Source organism: Agelaius phoeniceus, chromosome 13, assembly GCF_051311805.1.
Source record: "Agelaius phoeniceus isolate bAgePho1 chromosome 13, bAgePho1.hap1, whole genome shotgun sequence".
Lineage (NCBI taxonomy): Eukaryota > Metazoa > Chordata > Aves > Passeriformes > Icteridae > Agelaius > Agelaius phoeniceus.
Genome location: NC_135277.1, coordinates 7,310,245 through 7,331,815, shown reverse-complemented (window position 1 = coordinate 7,331,815; position 21,571 = coordinate 7,310,245). Strand labels below are relative to the sequence as shown.

General features: G+C 47.0%; 1 protein-coding gene across 2 annotated transcripts in view; it reads left to right on the top strand.

Moving 5' to 3' along the window:
- The window catches only part of NTRK3 (neurotrophic receptor tyrosine kinase 3), a 218,672-nt gene extending 199,773 nt beyond the window's left edge, over positions 1-18,899 (top strand). For both annotated transcript variants that reach the window (XM_077185417.1, XM_054642288.2), the window contains 2 exons: positions 1,590-1,748; positions 4,608-18,899. In XM_077185417.1, the coding sequence (XP_077041532.1) occupies positions 1,590-1,748; positions 4,608-4,793 (345 nt within the window). In that variant the 3' untranslated portion in view covers positions 4,794-18,899. The remainder of the gene's footprint in view (positions 1-1,589; positions 1,749-4,607) is intronic.
- Positions 18,900-21,571: the final 2,672 nt, after the last annotated feature.

Genomic DNA, 21,571 nt, shown 5'->3' with positions numbered 1-21,571 from the left:
CTGAGTACAGCCCTTCAAACCTGAGTCTAAATTCTTCCAAGAGAAATCTGAACCACTCCATGCAGAAAGCCAGTGGAGCATCCTACCCCTTTCACACCCCATTCCAACACACCTCCCTCTTGCTTCCAAGCACTGCAATGCCCCTGTACTGACCCTTCCCCACACCAGCTCTGCTTCAATCAGTCAAAGAGACCTCTGGAAAAACCAGCAGCTCAGAGGAGAGCTTTTGTTTGTAGAAGAAATGTTTTCATCTGAGCGAGCACAACAATCTCATTACTTGGAATTGGCACACATATGCTGGAATCCTAGACAGCAGACACTGTCTCCCCTCATCCTTCGTAGGACCAGAAAGATTTCTGCCTGTTTGATTCAGCTGCAGTGCTACAAAGTTATTAGCATTGCTTTTTTGGTGTCCCTAATGAGACAAGCATCTTCCAAGCAGCTCCACAAAAGCACTTTTCTCATCACTGCTAAAGCCTCGGACACTTTACCCTCAGCAGAAAAAAGTGTGGAGATTTGCAGCCCTGCTGCTTCCAGCACTGGTTGGTCATAGCAATTAGCTGTTTTCCCACAGATGGAGCTTCTTGTGCAGAAAGACAGCCCAGAGAAAAACTTGTCCTGCTCAGAGAAACTTATTTAGGAATCTCTAGTGAATCTGAAGGCAAACCCATCCATTTTGGAACTGTTTGCATGTATCCTGCAAGCCTCCTGTGTGCCTGCTGGATTCATGTGCCTCACAGGAGGGCTGACTCTTACCTGAGGAACTGCCTTTCCCTGGCTTGACATACCCCAATTTTATACACCCAGCTCCAAACTCTCCAAAGGGGTTGGCTTTCCTTCCTCCATTAATTGATGGGCATATCCCTGCCTGTAAGAGCCTGTTCTGTACCTACAGACCACATTTTGCAGGGTGGTCCTGCAGTTATTTACATATGGAAAGCAGTCTCTGAAAAGGCCTGTAGCAGAGTTTTGTGAGCATAAAACCTTTCATGCAATTAGGTGATGTATAGATGCTTTTAGAGAACCTTTCTGAAGAGGGACAGCCCTCATGCTGTATCTCTGGTGGATGCCTTAGAGTACTGAGGCCCTGAAATGCTTTGCTGAGCATTCTTGCTCTGTGTCCAGGTTCACCAGACTGTGGGGCTGGAGTATGTTCTTGGCATTTGGCATTTGATTGCCTTACCAGCCCATTTTGGGTGGAGAGGATGTAATTCATCTTGGTACATTTCACTCCCTGTGCATCATGTTAACCAGGTGGGATTGCTGGGTAAAGCCATGAGTGGTGGGGGGGGACAAGAGCCAGCCCAGCCTTTTGGAACGGTTCCTTGGTGCTGTAGTTCACAGGGAGGCCCTGGTTTTGTGCACAGCATGTCACAGCTGACATGACAAGGGGTGCTCAGGCACCGGAACAGGCTCCACAGGGAAGTACTCACTTTCAAGTAGCATTTCAACAATGCTCTCAGGAACATTTCTGTGATTATTGGGGTGTCCTGCACAGGGCCAGGAGCTTGACTCAATGATCTAATTGTATGACCCCTCCCTCAGGACTGTCACCACTGAGATTTCGCTGTGCCTTTGTCCTCCCCCAGGTTGGAGGACACACCATGCTGCCTATCCGCTGGATGCCTCCTGAGAGCATCATGTACAGGAAATTCACCACAGAGAGCGATGTCTGGAGCTTCGGGGTGATCCTCTGGGAGATTTTCACGTATGGGAAGCAGCCCTGGTTCCAGCTCTCAAACACAGAGGTACAACAGTGCTGAGACACCTCAGCTGAAAACTGCATTTTTTGCTGTCTCTCCTTTCCAGGTGGTTTGCAATGAAATTTGTACATGGATGGTCCCCTCCTTGGAACTCCCATGGTGAAGCCATAGGAAAAGTGTCATTTTCTCAGTTTAAGAGCTGGGAAAAACTGAGGCCTGCAGGAATCAAAGAGCTCTGCCAAAGCCACGTGCTGGCTAATCCTCAGCCCCTTGCTGCTAAGTTCCTGACGTATCTTTCATATCTTATAAACTCTTGGGGTGCTGCCAGAACCGGGGATACCCAGATTACTGCTGGGATCTAAGTCATGCCTTGAATTTCCCTGGTTTCTCCTTTTGCAGCTAAAGCTCACTGCAAGCTCCACTTTGTGAGAAATTGTTTTAAGCTTGATGTATCTCATGTGGCACGTTTCCTTGGGGTTTTTGCCTTTGGAATATCTATAATACGGTTTGCCCCAGTTCACTGAGGGTGGAACCCATGGAGGTTGTCTGCCCTTGTTATTTCTTTGACCAGCAAAAGTTGCAGCCCACCAGGACAGGGCTGCCCTGTAAAAATGTTGAGGGAAGGCTAGCTGGGATTAGCTGGGTGTCACTGCTGAGGTTTGAGGCACATCAGCAGAAATGCATTGGAAAATTTTTGCTTGGAATAGCAGGAGGTATTATAGAAGAGGAAAAAGATGCTTTGACATAGCAGTGTGTGGGAACCTTGAACATTTTTATCCTACTGTGTATCTAATGGATTTCAGAAATTTCACCTTTTGTAATGAAAAATGTGCATTTTCTGCTTTCTGGATACAGATCCCTTAATTAAGTGAGTTGCAGAGATGGCAAATCCAAGGTGTTGCTTTACAGCTCTAATGCTTGCCCATTGGTGTGCTCAATGGGGCCTGACTGTACATCCCAAAGCAGCACACGCAAACATTTTAGAGGCACAAACAACGGAATCGACAGCGACACAAGTTATTTGTCACGCTATTTAATGAGCTGCTCTTGCATTTCCCTGTGAGGGCAAATACAAACACACACAAATGAGCACATGGAGCTTGAACACGGGCAGCAGGCACGCTGGAGTGTGACAGCTCAGCTTTGCCCGTTCATTCTGCCTCAGTTTCCTTTGCAGGCCAGTAGGGCTGAAAACAACCACTCTTAATCTTGAGAGTGTATAGGTTTTCTACCATCCCTGGGATAAAATATGATCCCTCCCTTACCTCTTGGTGTATCCACTTCTTTCTGCCTGCTGACCACAGTATCCTGGTGGAATACTCCTGTGGAAGGGAGCCACGTTAGCTCCCATCAGTCTTATTTTTCACAGTTTGTGAAGGGATGGGCAGAGCCTGTGTAGCTGCAGAGGACTGACACCTCCACCAGCTCCTAGATGCTGTGGCATCAGAGCAAATCCCTGATGCAGTGCCAGAGCCCCATGGAGAGGCAGAGCCCATGGAGGGACAGGTCAATGCCAAGCTCCTGGCTGCCAGGACTGGACCAGGAGCAAGCACCAGGCTGGCTGAGCATCCTCCCTGCTGGGTGCTGGCATCGACAAGGCTGGGATGCCCCCTCCCTCCTGTGCCACCTGCATGGCCTCATACCCCCACAGCATTTTCAGCAGGTTGTTCCAAGGCTGGGAGAAACCCTATATGAGCAGAGGAAGGAGGCAGGGCACCACTCAGCCAGTCCATTAACTTCTCTCTGTGCCTTTCCTTTGCCCTGGAGAGACAGAGCCCAGCACAGGGCTCCTGTGCATGTCCAGCATGTCTTGGCAGGAACCAGAACTCACCCCCTCCTCCCCACTGTGAGCATCCAGCAGCTCTGTGGCAATGCAGGCTTCTCTTCATGCTGTGCCTTGCTCTCCTTGCTTTCAGCTGGTCCTAATCTCTGCCCTCTGTATTTATATGCAAACAGCACAGTGATAAGTATCCCTTGAGCTGCGTGGTGGGACCATTACTATTCATAAATGATAAACTCCAAACACCTCTTGCTGGGTGGCTTCCCTCCACACGCTGCCTGGGACTGGTGTTTATCTGCAGAGCGTGGCAGGCTGCTCACACACTGCAATGCTGGGACTCATCAGCCCCAACCGAGGAGGCCAGGCAGTAATAGCAGCTCTCTGGAAACTCATATTTCCCTCTCCTTTTCATTCATTCCTCCAGTAAACAATACACAAAGAGACTCTTAGGGGAGTCCTTTCCAATGGCATCCCTCCGAAGAGACTTTACTGTTATCCAGGACCTCACATTTTTCTCATTAGCAGCACCAATCTGACCCAGAACAGAGTGATAGCACTGTAAATTTTTTTTCTCCTTCACAGATGTGATTTGACATGAAATTTCATTCTTTTAGTTGCTTTTCTGTGTCAGAAAGAGGGAAAGTATGTAGGAAAAGATGCTCTGAACTCTTCCTTATAAACCTCTCCTGGGCTTTGCAATGGAATGGACTCTTGGTTTTCAGACAAGAAAAATATCATTTCAGCTGTGCAAAATATTGCTGTACTGTGGGGACTTTAAGACTTTTTTCCTTCTTCATTTAGCAGGAAAAACTCACATCAAAAATTAAAACCTATTTCATTTACTTGTGACCTCCTCTTTGGAGAGTGCATTGAGGTAGGTAGTGTCAAACAGGGAAGGTTTTTGAGATCTGAAAAGCCGCAGCTGGAGACAAACTTTTCATGGTAAAATCATCATTAGCCACAAACAGGTGATCATTGAGGATGTGCAGATCTGAGATTTGGCTTCTCAGTGCTCCCCTTGACTAAATGGTGCCACATCAGCCAAGCAGTATCAGGCACAGGACACCCTCCATAAACTGCCCAGCTGGTATTCAATGTTTCTTTTATTTCTTTCTTTCTTTCAGGTCATTGAGTGCATTACCCAAGGCCGAGTTTTGGAGAGGCCCCGAGTCTGCCCCAAGGAGGTTTATGACATCATGTTGGGCTGCTGGCAGAGGGAACCTCAGCAAAGGCTCAACATCAAGGAGATCTACAAGATCCTCCATGCTCTGGGCAAGGCCACACCAATCTACCTGGACATCCTTGGCTAGCAGTGGCCACCTGTTGGAAGTCCCTGCTCCTCCCTCCCATCCTTCCTTCCCTCTCCCCCTCCCAAACCCTTTTCCCCTCAGCTCCCAAGCAAACATCTTCATATAAACTCAAGTGCCTGCTACACATACAACACTGAAAACAAAAAGAAGCAAAACAAAAAGCAAACCAACAAAAAACCCACAGAACAACAACCTGTAAAGCAGTTTGGCTTATATATATTTATAGATATCTCTCTCTATATAACTTCCACACCAATACAGAAAGAAGCTGCTGTTACAGAAAATTGTGAGACTATATATAAAAAAAAAAAAAGAAACAAAAAAAGGGAGAAAAAGTACTTAAAAATATATATATAATTAAAAAGAAAAAAAAAAAAGAGAGAAAGAAAGGAGAAGGTATCTTTCCCCCGAGCAACCAAGCAGTGAAATGTAACCCTGCTGTGAGTATGGTTCGGGCAGCTGGGCAGGGCTCTAGACTGGCTATGGCAGCAATGCCATCCTGGGTAGGAGCTGCAGGAAGAAAGCCTTGCCCTGGTTGTATGATATGCACTGAATGTGTGAAATCAGTCCTCCCTTTTCGTCCTTGCCTCCCTCCCTCCTTGCCAGCCCGCAGGTGATGGGCACAAAGCCAGGGCAGTGCCCCTGGATGAACTCTCTTTTACCACCCCCTTCCTCTAAGTCCCTCCTCATCCCTTTCTGCCTTCCTGCCTTTTTCCTCCCTCCAACATTTCAGGACAATTTTTCTAATTTGCCGATTCTTAAATGTATAGGCTCTAGGCTTTTGAACACACAGTCAAAGGATTGTGGCACCTACGGGTAAAACACACTGGGTAAAACACACATGGGGGAGCAGCCACCCTCCTGCAGGCTGCAGGCTCCTGCCCCAGCCCTCCTCTGCCCCAGCCCTCTGCCAGTGCTGGGAGAGCAGCAGGACCAAAGCAGCTGTGCCTGGGACTTGAGGGGGGGGTCCTGGGGACCTGGTCCTGAATCATCCCACTCCAGTGTGTGAGACAGGAGTGCTGCTCACCCAGGGCATCACTTTGGAGGAACAGCCCCACTCCTCCCTGCCCTTATGGCTGTCAGTGGCCATGGGGTTGGTTAGTGGCCATGGGGTTGTTCCCCTGCCCTGAGCTGTCTGCAGCAGGGCCAAATTGGCCCCCGGTGTAAACTTTCAGTGAGCAGGGTTGGATCCTTGCTCTCCTCATGGGGGAAAGGCTACAGGGTGCAGACAGCTGGGAACAGGCCTGCAACCCTGCTGGGCATTCTGTGGGGTCAGCATATCCCAGTGCTCTTCCCCCCCTCATCCTCTCCCCTTCCCCATTCCTGCCCCATGCCTCAGCCCAAGCCTCAGGCACAAGCCAGCGGGGGACAGGGAGGGGGACCAGGCTCGTGAGATGGCTGGGAACCTACCAACACCTGCCTGCAGCTCCCTTGCCATTCTCCTCACGTCCCCATCCCCTGAAAGGATTGATGCATCTGCCTTTGAGCTGTTGTGAAATGCAGAGGCTGAAGAATAGCTCCACAGGCAGCCCCGGGAGGAGGGGGGAAGGAGGGGAAGGTGCCTCCAGGAGCAGACGGCTCAGCGGATGGCCGCAGCGGCCAGCCTTGCATCTCAATGAGGAGAAAGGCCTGACAGGCAGCAGCAGGGCGTGCTGGGGACAGCCAGGGAGAGACAGCAGCATCCTCAGTGTGCCTGATCTCCCCGGAGCAGAAAATAATCCTGGCCTGGGGAAATACTCAGTCAGATGCTGGATCCTGCCTGTCCGGACTGGGCTGAGAATACAAAACCTTTCTGGGCCTTTTTTTCATATGGGTAATGGAGGATGAGGGGGAACCTCAGCTTGGCAGCTGCTCTCAGGAGGCAGGGAATGGGCGGCACAGGCATTGTCAAGGCGATTTTGAGAAGGCAACAACTGCCAGCACAAAAATAGCCTGCTCGGATGTGGCACTTGTGGAAGGCAATGCAGATGGGGGAAGAGGGGACAGAGAAGAGATCTTGGTTTCTTCCCCGTGGTCAGAGTAATATTCATGTCCAGGATGCAAGGGGAGCTAGGTGGCTTGCTATGGCTTGCACTGAAAGGGAAGATCTTGCATCTTCTCCCCATTCCCCATGTCTCCTGACAATCAATATCTCTCACTCATGGCAGTGGCATGGCCTGTCTGATGGTTTCAGATAGAGGCAGGAGACACTGCTAAAGGAGGATTGTGGTGGCAACAGCAGCTGTAGGTTTATTCTGTGTCTGTGTAATGAGCAGTGAGAGCCTGGGGTGGGAGATGGTGGGTGGCAGTAGCCACGTGGGAGTGAGGACACAACCTTCCTCTGCCTGTTAGAGAGATCTGGGCTAGTGGGACAGACTCGTGCCCGTGGGGCCTGGACAGACTGCCACTGAACAGGCACCAGGTGCTCACAGCATCACAAGTGATGGCATGGTCATGGAAAGGCTGTGGGCCAGCACCAGGAGTCCACACACAGGAACACTGTACCATGCTGCCTCTCCATAGCAGGACCTTGCTCTCTTGGAAGAGGGTATTCTGTCTATTTAGGTCCAACTTTGAAAGGGGAAAAGACTGGTTAAAGGGTTGCTGGCCCCAGCCTGGTTCCCTTTTTGTGCACTCTGCTTGGCTGAAAGGGTTGGAGATTCAGCACAGGGAGAGAACGAGCATGGCTACTAATTGTCCAGCATCTCCAGAAGAAAACCCTTTCCTGGAGCAGCCTGTCTCTTACCCCAAGTGGTTTCTTGCTCTGGTGGCTCCCAGGCAGTGTGCCCGGTTGTGCAAGGCCACAGTTATGTCCACCCCTCTCTCTCACTCCCACGCTGTCATTTCTTTTTTGGCTTTTACACTACAAAGTCACCTACAGACACTGGTTCCCAGCTGATGAGATTCCCTCCTCACAGCAGCTACATCCTCCCCTCCTCACTTCTTTCCTCCTTCCCCTCTCCCCAGCACCACCACCTTGTCCCCTTCACGACCTCTTTGTACTGGCACAATGACAAGGTGAGCTCAGGAGCCAAGGGTGACACTGAGCCTTGATGCTGCTTGTTTAGGATTAGGTGGCCTCTGAAGAGAGTTTATGTGTCCCCAGAAGATGGCAAGTGGCTGAAGAAGGTGGTGAGATGCTCAGGCTCTGGCTGCTTTGCTCTAAGCCCAACCACGGGCAGGGACTGCCTTGGAGAAAAGTCCATTTGTCAGAGTTAATTGTGAACTGTTGCTCAGAAGAGCTGGATAAGCTGCACTTCTGTGCTGTGACATCTGCTCTGTTGCTGCTCTGGCCCCCTTGGCCTGTCATTGTTGGATGGAGATTTGTTGGGAGCAAGGAGAAGATTGCTTTGTGTTCAAAGACATGATAGAAACTGCTGCATCCCTTTTTGGCATGACAGTTTTGGAGGGGAAGAGGGAAAGCAGCTGTGCTGCATTCCTGGTGAACACCCTGAGACCTCGTTTCCAGAACCACCTTTCCTGGAGCAGAAGAAAGCTTCCATCAGCATGGACTGGGGATCTTCCCTGTAGGAAGAGGGGCTCTGCAATGAGGAGAAGAAATTTTTTGGAGGAAATTCTCACACAGTATCAACATCTGAGTGTTTGGAGTCAAAGAGAAATGAGTTCATGCTTCTTTATTTCTCAGAGAGATACTTTGCTATGCCCTGTGTCTACTCAGAGCAGAGAGCTGTCTCTGCTGCCTGGGAACACGTCTCACCCAGCTCTGGGGCAAGCCAGGCCAGATTCCCAGCACATCCAGGCAGACCTTCCCACCACCCAGCCCCTTCCATCTGCAGTTTTCTCAAGGGACTTGTGAAAGGGAGCTGGAAGGAACACCAGTCTGAGCACAGCTGAGAAGGGGCCATAGGGTCTTCCCTGTCCCAGCTCCATGCTGCTCCCTAAAAATTAAAACTGTTTGCACCAACTCAGTCACCCAAGGGTGTCACTGAAGTGATGCTTTCTTGGAAGTGCAGGTGCTATTTTGGTGCATGGTACAGGTGGAAATTTTGTGCCAGGGCTGCAAACTGCAGGCAGTGAATGTGGCTCCAGCCTCAGGGTCTCATCAGTGACCTGGTTTGTTTTCTCCTGCCATTATTTTTCTTTCCACCCTAGTCTGTCAGGTTGCAAGACAGAAGCTGAAATGTAGCAAAGGGAAGATATGCAGAGATCTGCCAGACTGAAAGTCCATCCTGTCTCCCTTGCCCATCTGGCCTTTTTAGATGTCCCTCAGGACATGGATTTTCGGGGGGTAAAAAAGTCTGAACTGCCTATCCTTGGGTCTGCAGGGTGTTGAACTGCAGCTGGGTGACTCTGGGAACTGTGCTGCCCAGACCAATGTGGAAACTGTGGAATGCCTTTGAAGAGGGTGCTTGCTTGAGAGACACCTTAGCTCTGAGCTGCTTGCTTGTCCCAAGGAGTGGGTGGGACAAGGTGAGAAAACGTGTGGAGGAATAAAAGAGGCAGGGAAAGGGAAAAGCTGGTTTTAGAAGGCAACTGAGTATCTTGGGTTGGGAAATCAAGACAGATTTGGGGAGTGTGGTGTAGAATTTTAAGTAGCACAATGGATACGAGCAAAACCAAAAGAAAATAGCAACGTACTGCAGCTCCAGGAAAAGTTAGCTATGAAACTGGGCAAATACTGGTTTAAAAAGGAGGCAGAAACCAATAAAATCAAGGGACCGATTATGCAGGTGGGAAACAAAATCACTAGGCTTTGTGCTTTCCTGTGATTTTTTTTTTTCCTGTAAGAAAATGGAACTAAAAGAGGGTCTCAAAAGTTCTGCTGTTTCAGGGGCACAGACAGAAGTATCATATGAGCTGTTTCCTTTCACGTGAAAGGCTCCTATTTCCCAGAACTCAAATGTGTAGGTTTTCTTACTTCAGGATATGGGTTGAAGAATGCAGACATGTTCACCACAAGCCCCCAAACCCAGAGGTAGTTTGGAACACTTGATCAGCATTCATTTGTGTGCCAGTCTGTGTGAAAACTGTTCAGCATACTATCCTAAAAAGTTTTTTAAAAAATCTTTCTAATTTCCTCCCTCCCTGTGGAGTATTTACATCCTTTCCTGATCTGGCCAGGAATCAGCTGAAGCATTACAGCCATGGCTTGTACCCAATGTTTTTGTAACAGCTCTAGGTGTGTTGTCTGGTTGTAAGGCAATGATGGGAATAAGCAAGGGGAATAAAGGAGATCCTGGCTGTGATACCACGCTCTGGTGGATCCTCTGATAGCTGGAAGGCTCTGGACATCAACAGGGCTCCTCTCTGGGAGGAGCTATGGGACTCAGAGGCACGGCCATGTCTTGGTGCAACACAAAGATTTTGTTCTCCATTTACATTCAATGGCTTTCTGATGGATGGTGGGCTCATGGAGCCTTGGGATATGGTGGTGTGTCCAAATGAGTACCAAAAGCAGAAGAAGAGAAAATTGCCCCCTCAGCACTGCTTTTCAGGAGTGGATAGACTTGCTTAACTCTAAGGTAGCTTCTCCACTCCCGCACCAAGGCATCTCTTACATCAGTGCCCATTTAATGTTTACATAGCTGCTAAATCCTAAAAATTCTTTTCCCTTTGCTGCTGTCCTTGAAAGTACAGATATTGAGTTTCAAGCCTGGAGAAAGCAGGTGTTTTCAAAACATCTGTTCTGGCTGGCAGTGTCATAAATGACACAGGCAGAGATGTCAGTTGCTGCTCTGGCAGGAATGGAGGAGCATTCCAACTCTCCTGTGCCTCTTTTTCCTTTCCAATGCAACACTGAGCCATGAAACTGCTCCCTGAGAGAAGTGGAGTCCTATTGCTTGCAATTTTGAAAAAGTGAACTGAGGAAAGAGATAAGAGACTGAAGAGAAGGAAGGACAAAATATTCCAGCTTTCTCCAACAGTTAAGTAAGCTGGTAGGTTGGTTTCATGTTGGTGGCTTGGGTTTCTCACAGACCCAATCCGAGAGCTCTTTTCAAACTAAAGGAATGACCATTGATTCCTCCTCCCTTCTGCTAGTCCCACAATTTTAGCATCTGTGCAAGGGGAAGAGGCATCACAAATCTAACCATTGCTTCCCCACACTGTCAGGAGTCCTCCACAGGAACTGCCCTCCCCCCAGCACAAGTGACTGATCCCACTGCTGAAAACTGGAACAGTTCTTCTGAGGGGGAGTTTAACTGCTGAACTACTGGCAGCTTAGGACAAGGTCCCAGCAGGGAAGGGCTGAAATACCTCTAAAGAAAATCATAGCTCTGGGCGGTCCAAATGTCTTCTTGCATGTTTTCTCTTGCTCTCTGCTGGCTTCCAGCCTCTCCAGTCTTTGCTGCTTGATACTCAGAGAACTGAGTTTCTGCATTCCCTCCCTTTACTGAGCTCAGAGGATTGGTGAAGCAGTTTGATTTCGACGCGGTAGGTGAGATCAGATTTCTCCCTCCATGCCCTCTTCTTTTTCTCCCTGTGCAGCTCCTGTCCTTGCAGTTCTCAGGACTTGACTAGCAGAGTTTTTAAATGAAGTGAAAGTCTTAATGTGAGGTGAATCCCAAGACCACAAACAGTTTGGACTTCAAACAGTGAGAAAATTGGCGCCGGATGATTCCGCACACAAAGCAGAAAACTTTCATTTCCTGCAGGCAGGATGGAATTGACTGTTATATTAAGACTTCAGAAGGAGCACTGCCCTGGAGTAATTTCACTGCTGTCAGGCAGTGTTGACATCTAGATTAACCTCTGTGCAGTGAATTTTACAGCAACGCTCATTGTAATGCATGTGGGGTATCTCCTGTAAATCCCAGCTGAAGCCCACAGTGTCCCACCCTTCTGCACAGGAGGAAGGGTTGGGGAGCAGCTGCTATCATTTTTGACCCCAGCAAAGCGTGACTCCAACCTCATCCAGGCCAGTTCTGCTGAAACTGATTTTCTGCTGTGCTAAAGTGACAATAGCTCCAGCCCGTATTTTTTTTTCCTTCTAATTCCCCAAAGAGGTTTACATCACAAGGCTGAAATTTTTGCCAGTGACAAACAGCTCCCTTCATGTATCCAGCCAGCAGTACAGTCCTAATTAAAAGGCACTAGTTAACTAGAGGCAATTAGCTGCTTGCACTGATTAATTCTAAGACATACAATCCCCAAACACAAAGCTCTGATCAGATGTGATCTAAATGGCAGACAAACTCCCAGCTGATGTGAGATGGTGGCATCCAATCCTACTCACCAGCACACAGGCACACAGTGAATGCTGCCTACCAAACCAAAACTGCGTGAATTTAAGAAATTCACACAGTTGACTCAGTGCAAGTCAGAGGACATTGCAAAAGAAGCCCTTTGGCTCCAGAAATGAATGCTCCTGCAGAGAAGTTGAAAGCATTGGCCTGACCCCAAGTCCTTCTGTCTTTTGCTGTAGGAGGAGATTGAACAGTGGGTTTTCCCAGGCAGGACCACAACTGCTTCTTCACTTTTGTGCTGGCAGAGACAATCCTGTCTGTGGTTCTTGAGATGCATCTCTGAGATTCACTTTGTGAAAAAAAGCACTAGCATGTAAAAAAATATGGAAAAAGAAGGGAAGGGTTCTTTGTGTGTTTTTGCCACACCTGCTTATTGATATACCTATTTTCCTACTCAGTTGTTGCTCTGCAATCATCTGCAGGAGGTTCTAGGCAAGAGAAAAGCTATCAGGTGCTGAAGAGATCAACCACTAGCCCTAAGGGCAAAATCCCAATAGAAATCTCTTTCAGAGCCCATCTCTCCTCTTACCCACAGCTCTTCACAGTAGCCTTACCATTCTATTTGCCAAAGGTTTTGAACAGCCTGTGAAGAGGTGACATATCTTCAGTTTCTCCTCATCTTCAGGAGGAATTGCGACATTTCTGTAATTTGGCCCATCAGGAAGATTCCTTCAAACTAACATTTATTACCTCCAATCAGAATACAGCTGAAAAGGCTACCCAAGGTTATAGAAAAGGTCAAGCTCTTGCTTTGGACTGGAATTTGCTTTGGAAGGAATTTGATGGACCAATTTAACCACCACAGCACATCAAAACCTGGTGGCTTCATTTAAAAAGTAATCAGTATTGTATTTCGCTTTAGACATCCGTGCATTAGTGTTCTGCAAATATGATTTCCTCTTTGTTTGCATTATTGATGCCATAAAATGTCAGACACATTAAAGAAAAAAAAAAAAAAGAGGCCAGCCTTTGGGGTTTGGAATGATTCTAGCTGAATTGCAGTTGGGTTACTTTCCTTTTTATTTCCCATGGCAGCGATGCACTGTTACTCATTCTGCTATTGTTTTACAAAGAGTTCTCAGTAAGTGTGTTTATTCAGCCAACCATATTTCAGGAAACACATAACCTTGATATTTTTTCCTGTATGTGGCAGCGTGTGTGAATGTGTGTTGGGGAGAGGAGGGGAGGTGGAGCTTTTGACAAGAGCCCTCCCATGTCTGGTAGAGTGTTGGCTTTGTGCAATGCTGCATGAATCCCTCCTGCTCAGGTGCCTGGCTTGATTTAACCTCAAGAACTGGCTTTTGTAATCAGGATTTGAGGTCTTCTGCTTTAGCACTGCCCAGAATCTGTCATCTGCTCTCACCATTCAGCAGCCATCTGCTATCCAGAGAGGTTCCTAGATGTCTATGCCACAGAGATTACACAGTAATTGAGTCTCAGGCATGCAATAGAGGAGTTTTAGCTCATTCTGATCCTGGACCAACAGCAAGTTTGCTGATTTAGCTTGGTTCCCACCCAAGGTTCACTGAATACAGTTCCCAAGACAAATACTCTTAGCTGCTCAGTGCTGTTTCTCACAGACCATTACAAGTACAGGCCTTGGAGGCTGTAGCTCTCTGCCTCACCTCTCTATAATGAATGTGGATCCATTTTTCAGTGATCCTGGGAATTTTTTTTTAAAGGATATTCTCCCTCCTAAAATCTAAGAAATTCTCAAGCATTCTGTCTTGTTGAAAAGTGAAGAAATAAGGTGGAAATATCTCCCCTGTGTAGAGATTTTGATCAGTGGTAAAATTTCAGCTTTTCCTCCCAGTGACAGCAAGACTTGGGTGCAGGAGGAGAAGAATACAGTGGAGCAGTCTAAGGAAGGGACTCAGCTAGGACCTGGATTGAAAAGTCATCTGTTCACCTACTGGGCCATGGCCAGTTTCATACAGGAAGAGATCCCCAGCTTTTCTGGAGCTTCAGATTCCTGCCCAGCTCTCTTGTTCCTACTCCAGTTCTGAGGAATGACCGTCAGATCACCTTCAGATCTCCTTATCTTCACAGATCCTTCCCAGGGCTATCCAAACAGCCCAAAGAAGTGATGACAGGGGCTGAATGGGTGTGTAATTCAGTGTCTTTCTCTCCCTTTTTCATCAGGGGCACAGATAGTGAAAGTGACAGAACAGAAAAATTATTTTCCCCAACAGCAGTGATCCAGTTTCCTTTTAAACTCTGATATTTAAGATGCCATACAGCAGTACCTATAAATATGCCTTGAAATGTTGAATGAGCACACGAGTATATTTGATTTTGTTTTTATGCCTATAATTTCTCTCACCAAGAATTCAGCTGTTACTCAGCTCCCAGCAGGTTGTTCTGATTGCTGGAGAGATGGTTGGGATTGATTCCGGCTGTGACCTGCTCCAGTCCAGCCTCATTCTTATGTAGCTAGATTGAAACAATAGAAATCAGCAAGAGACTGAATTGTTGTTCCTGTGAAACTGAACCTTCTTGTGCAACTCCAGGCTAAATGTAGAAGGCGTTGATGACCCACAACTTTGAACTCAGTAAAGGCTGCAGGTAGTGAGAGGCACTGAACAGAGGTTAGGAACAGAACGGCAGGAGAGAGAGAAATGCTACAAGAGGAAAAAAAACCCCAAATCAACAAACATTACATCAGAAAAGACAGTGGTTGGTTGACAATATAAGAAAATCCACTGCTGTACATGAGAAAAGACACAGAATACTCACCCTGGTAACCAAGAACATTGGCCACCAGGACAAGAGCAGCTCAAGCCTCCTCTCACTTTTAATTTCCTTTTTCTCCTTCTCCTGCTAATACAGAACAAATCCTGGCTTATGGCCTTCCAGGAAACTGAAATTAAGAGGCAGATTTGGGAGAGGATGAGTGGGACTGGATCCTGCTGGATTGTACAACAGCTTTATAGCCCAGCACCTCTCAGTAGCAAGTGCCTGGTCTGCCCTGTCTGCCCTTTCTTTGATTTTTTTTTTTTAATTACAACCCTTAATTGCTTCAAGTAGTGTTCACAAACAGCCTACAATAGTTCAGTCCCCAATCTCTTGGTAAGATGGAGATTTCAGCAGACGGACAGACGTCGTGAGCGGCGTCCCTGCGGATCAGCACCGCGGACAGCGGCACCGGCCCGGCCGCCGCTAGAGCGGGAACCCCGCCTTCCATGGAGGAGCACCACTTCTGAAGGAATCGTGCCCACACTGCCCAGGGAACTGCTGTCCCACCCTTCGTTCCTTTCTCCCATGTTTTTTTCCAGTGTGAAATCATTATCTGGGATTTTGTTTTCCAGTGATGGAGGAGGGATGGTTTAAAGCACAAACCAATCATTCCGACGCAAGAGAGAACCATTTTTTCCTTCAGAGTTAAACTCTCTGCCCCACTTTTTCCTGCACTCGTGTTCCACCTGCGAAGGCTCCATCTCTAATTTGGATTGTGAAAGGTTCTTATCTTCTCATCCATTGAGACAGTTTGACAAATGGAGAGATATTACACTGGTAGCCCTTTAGAAACAGAATCCTTATTTTATTGGAAGCATCATGTGATTGAGATTTCAGACATCAATTGCATTTACTGTTGGTAAAGGGCAAACAGACAAATCTCTTGGAAAATTGCAAGTAAGGGACATATAAATGACACTGTGGCCACTGGAAGTTATGTTCACCAAAAAAAAAAAAAAGAAGAAGCCACATTACTGAATAGTAGAGGGTTGTCAGAATCATAGAATGGTTTGGGTAGGAAGAAACCTTAAAAATCACCTAGTTTCAACACCCCTACCATGGACAGGCATATTTTCCACCCAACTAGGTTGCACAAAGCCCTGTCCATCCTGGCCTTGAAGAGTCAGACAAAAATGAAGAGCTACAAAGACACCAATAGGCAGAGCCCCAAATGGAGAAGCAGTCTTATTTCACAGAGTAAAAAAAGGGAAGTGTCTCAGCACTCATCTTGCTCAACCTGCATATTTGGGAATTCATTCCACAGGTATTCCTGGATCACACTAAGGAATCTATACCCTCAAATTAGGGTTGAATGTCTCCTGGACCTATCCATCCTGGTGAGAAGCTGTTGGGCAGGAGCATGAAGGCTCATTAACATGCCTGAAAAATTTAGTGTGAAGAAGAAGAGCCAGAAAAGTAGGCCAGAAAGTTGGGCTATTCCCCCCACTCAACATATGCTGCTTTCTAGAAGCACTTTCCTCTGTATCCCACCTCCCACACACTCCCCAGCTGTGAGTGGAAGTTACTACAATGGGACATGTGGATGGACACTCAGAGACAGAGAGGACTGGAAGTGTCTGAGACACAAGACTTCAAAACTTGTAAGTAACAATACTGAAAATGAGAGATTAAGGCCAGACTTGTGGTGCTTAGGGCTGTCTGGGAGTCAGAAAGGGTAAGCTTGCAGGGGATGGCAAAGATCATTTAATAAGGGGCTTGGAGAACAAATGATGCTAAGATGAGGGATCAAAGAATCCTACTGGGACACAGGGAGAAGAAGGAAGTGGACAAGGACTTGATTGCCAGTGAAGGGTCAGTGATCAAGAGGGTGGTGAAAGTCAGATAGGACCTGTGGTGAAGCAGAGGACAGCCCTGGTTGGGGAAGAATTATAGATGTGAGGAAAGAGTCCCTACAGAATGATATGTGCTCATCTGAGTGGGTCCTGAAGGTTTTTCCAAACCTTCAGTTCTGCTGGGCTTCCTCCAGGCCCACAATTTCTGCTTCAAACCCAACAAACACCATAAGTTTAACTGCATTCATTTTGCTCTCTGACAGCTCTGGTTTCAGTACTAACAGTCTAAATTGTTTTAGTTCCCCTCAATCCTCCCGTTCAACCCCCACAACCAGCTAATTCCTTGTGTGAAGGAGAATTGGCTTTTTTTTAAGTTTTCTATTATTTTTTTCCCAGAAGTGTCCATTAAATTTTCAGCTAAACTGGAAGGCAATTTTTTGCATGAGAGCTTTACATAGATAGGCTTAAAGCAGGAAAAAAAAAAAACTACACTAAATTACCTCCCCCTCCCCCACCATGTCTTAATGAAGTGCTGTTTTACATAAGTTATTTCAAGAGAAATGAAGTATTTTTGGGCAGGCAAGAAATCAACATTTATTTAGGTTTCCAGGAGTGTTGCACCTCCCTCTGAATCTTCTGAGTCAGGCAAGGAGGCAAGTTTTCCCCAGGTAAAGACTGAGGGTACACAACCTTCTTGGGTGAAGGCTGTCTTGGGGTCTTCAGGCTGTGCTTGGGAAGGTTTTTAGGGGCTGCACTGGTTCCTTGCCTCTGGTAATTTCTCTAAGGTTTGTGTGTTGAAGCAGTGCTGTCTATCAGGGGTTTGTGTGGCAGCATGATGGCCTAGGCAGAAAAACCACTCTGATTTCTTGTGCTGGCTTCAAAAAACCCCCATGCACCTTCCAGAAATCTGCAAGGGTAGACTTAATTTCCAGGCAACTGCTCCTCCTCCCAGCTGAAGTGCCCTTCAGCAGTGCAGGCAGGCCTGGCCCCAGAAGGTGCAGCTCCAGAGCTCACTCTGGCAGGTACCAGAGTACCTCTCTGCTACTGAGAGGGGCATGGGGCTACAGCTCAGAGCAAAGACATTTTGATGGCATTTGTGTTGTTACTATTATTTAAACCGGCTTATTTTAATCTCTGCTAATGTCACGGAAAGACTGCACGAGCAGAGAACAATCCCTCTGGTGATCTATATGTTGAATTGATTTCTATTTTTTTGGCATACTTTTTTTACACTATGCACCAATCCACATTTGCTTAGTCTGGGGCTTCTTTTGCACCTTTTGAGTCCTATTTGCCATTTTGCAAGTGAATTGATGGTTCTCAACCTTCTCCAAACTGCAGTTTCCCCTTCTCCAAAGCAAAATTCACCATTTTCTCCTGCTGGGAACAAGCCAGGTTATCCCTTCAGGAAGAATCTGGTGAGAGCAAGAAAGCTGTGATCTCTGCCTGCCCACCCCACCTCCACTGGCTCCAACTCAGAGGATGAGGAACTCTGATCTGAGTTTTGGCCAAGGTAGGGTCCCTGCTTGTCCCTTACCTGCCACATCATGTTCATCGAGCTACCCTGGAAGGGGATGACTGATACAGCGTTAGTCACACTGACATGAAGAGTTTTTAAATTAAGAATTTGCAGTGAGGTCCAGGGACCTGTTAAAGTGCTGAGGTATTTACCCTCCCCAGACCTTCCCTTCCTTCCTGCCCTGCTTTGGCCCCTCCTCTCTCCCCAGCCTTGAAATGAAACAGAAAATTATTTTTTTAAAACTGTGTCAATAATTTATGTTTAGTATAAAGGATGATTTAATGGCATCACCAAAGGTCATTTTTTTCATCTCCATGTTACTACCCCAGCCCCAGAGGCTGTGCATCCCCTCTTTCCCATTACTCCACTGCCCTCCCTTTCATCCACCTCACCCATCCTCTGTCACCACCCACCCCAGCGTTCCACGCTCCCGACACCCGCTTCAGGTTCAGCCGATGGAGAACAGAGATTTCAAACTGAAACCTCCACTCCAGACCACCCCCAACTGAAACCATCTCCACCCTGAAAACAGTCAGTTGCTGCAAACGACAGGCAGACTCATTTCTTGAACTATGTAAGGTTTTTTTTAAAGCCTTTTATACCTATTTCCGTGTGCGCGTGCGTGCACCGAGTGTGCACAGTGGTACCTGTGTGCACAGAGGCACACGAATCTCTCTCTCAAGTATAAATATATTGTATGTTAGAGCTGTAAATACTCCTTGGTCATGTGTCTATGTCTTCTTCAAGGTATCATATCCTCAGTGTTACGTTAACAACTCCATTTATTGATTGATGAAACTATGTGTAGACCTGTACCCTCCTGACATAGTTTATGTAGCTCTCTCTTCTCAAATAAAGTACAAAACTACCACCAGCAGGTCCTCCTCTCCTCTTTGTTCTGTGTTTAGCATTCAGCTTTAATTCATAGAAGCCTGACACTTAAAATTGATGCAGTTTTCAGATATCCCAACAGTACAGAAACTGTCACATGATGTTTTAGGAATTTTATTTGCTGGTTAGGCCAATAAGAGTTTTTAACAAAAGGTAATAATCTGTCGGAACAATGCTGTCCCACCTGCAGTAAATGATGATCTCCGTACTGATCTGATTCATCCTTCCCACCTATCTCCAGGTGCAGTCTGCACCAATCCCAGCTCCCTTCATCCTGGTAGAGACAGCAGGAGTCCATCCTCCTCCTCCCCTTTTGGTGGATCTCTGCACCATTACATCAACCAGCCCTCTCAGAGTGCAGAAATTTCCTCTTGGCTTAGAAGGACCCAGTCTCTTCCCTGTCATGTTGTTGGCTTGTTGCTGCTTGGATTGCTCAGCACCCAAACTCAGCTCCAATCTTGGGGCTGGGAACAAATCTCAGGATTATGGCAAAATCCACTGCTGTCATTTGTTTCCCCTTGATTCCAGGCTTCATGCTGAAATCACAGGAACCAGAGGATATTTACCATTGCAAGCTGAAAAAATGCCTCTTTGCACAGATACACTTACTGTAAAAAACTATAAAGATGATTTGTGAAGTAACACTTAATTTACTGCAACTGACACCAGACTCCAGATGCCAGAAATTTGACTGACAATTTCTATTTATTTATATCCTGCTATACAATATCTGCCTTAATGCTGTAAATTTTTCTGATTGGAATTTCACAGTGTCTGCCTGGATATTTATTGATCATAAAATAATCTGCACAACCCGTTAAAGTCAAGGCAGGGAGGATGGATGCCAGAGAAATCACTCGACAGGATCTGGGTACCAGTGCCCAGGTAACAGGAGATGCTCAGATGCTATTTTTACAGCTTTCTGTATCACTGAGAGCCAGTCATTTGAACTGCTTTTCTGTTGTTTCCCGAAAGTCCCTTCTGAAATGCTTCCAAGAGCCTGGTATTGAGTTCCTACCAGCAACTCCATATGGACTCTGCAACATGCCTCATTTGCAGCTCCTCACCGTTGAGAAATCCCACCTTTACAGTGAAATCTGGTGTTTTCACAACTGCTCTTTCAGACAGCCCATGAGAGAAATGTTTGGCTCTTCCTGCAGCAGTAAGACCACTTTTTTTTTCAACTATTATTTTTGGCAGGCAAAGACAGAAGCATTCAATTTCTGCCCACGAGGGAAAAAATGTGAAACGGTCCCAGCTGGGAGTTTCCGTATTGCCTGGTGAGGAGAGTCTCTTACTTCATTCACAGCTTCAACCATGCAGCTTTCCAGTATCTCCAATGCATTTTGCCTTCTGAGTTTGGACTTTTTTTTTAATTATTTTTTTGTTTCATTTTGGTTTTTATTCTCCTAAGGGACACCTATTCTACCCTATGGAAATTAGAAGTGTGTGCTCTCCACGTGTGGGTGAACACAAAGGCATATTTTGGTCATAGCTAAATCCACCCATTCTCCCAAAAGTCAGCACATCCCACCCCCAATCCAGCACACCCCCACTTTCTCACCAGTAGCCTCCCAGTGTGACACCCCTCCCTACCCTGTGCACACACATACCCCTACTCCAGCCCACCATTCTTCTGCCTTCTCCTGCTCTTGTTCAACAGGAATTTGCTCCCTTCCATGGAAATGCTGCCCCTGCTATCCATTCCTGCTGCTTTCTGGGGTCCCAAACCAGGCCTCACTCATCAAACACAGCTCCCTTTCCTTTCTCAGCATCAGAATAATAAACCAGCAGCTGAAATGCAATAAAGAAAAAAAAAATCCTAGTTTGACCCACTTCCCTTGGAGTCACCCTGTTGTGCCTGCTCCCAGGACCTGCTGCAGTTTGCCTGTGCCTATCCAGGATGAGGTGGTTTCAGGAGCATGCAGCAGCTGGTGGAGCATCTAATGGGCTGCAAATAAAACTCCACCAAAATAAAGAGCAGCCCAGGAGGCTGTCAGGCCCCAGGCACTTGCCCCAGACCGGACAGCATCCCTCTGGGAAGTGGACAATGGAAGGACTCGATCGGCTCAGGGCTCCCCGTGACCTTTTCAAGCTCCATAAAACCCTTCACAGATCACTCTTCAGAAAGCAGGGAAGGCAAGCAGACCCCTGCATGCCCTCTGGGCAGGGGGAAGGGAGAGGTCCTGGCCTTCCCCCAGGTTGCAGTGAGAGTCAGATGAAAGGTTAACAACAAGATGTAATCACAAAGTAAAAGCACAGGGCAGGAATGGGACAAATAATTTCCTGTTGAGTTGTGGCTTCTGTTATTCCCAGAGAAAAGCAGCAGGTATTCAGGAGCTTCTCATTAGCCAGCATGATTTCCATTAGGCTTTCCATTAACATTTTGTGGCCATAATAAACACCTACATGATTAACACACAAAAAAGGAGCCTATTCCAGTTACCACAACAAGCTGGGAATGGCACAGGTAGGTGAGTTCCTGTCTGGAACAATCTGCTTGCAAAGGAATTGCTCTTTACACCCACCTAGGACAATTCCCTTGCAAAGAATTAAGTTTTAATGCTTCTGTCCTCCTGCTTTAGTCTAGGAGGACATCTACCTCTGCTTTGCAGCTGGAAAAAAAAAAAAAAAAGAAAAAAGAAAAAAATGAGA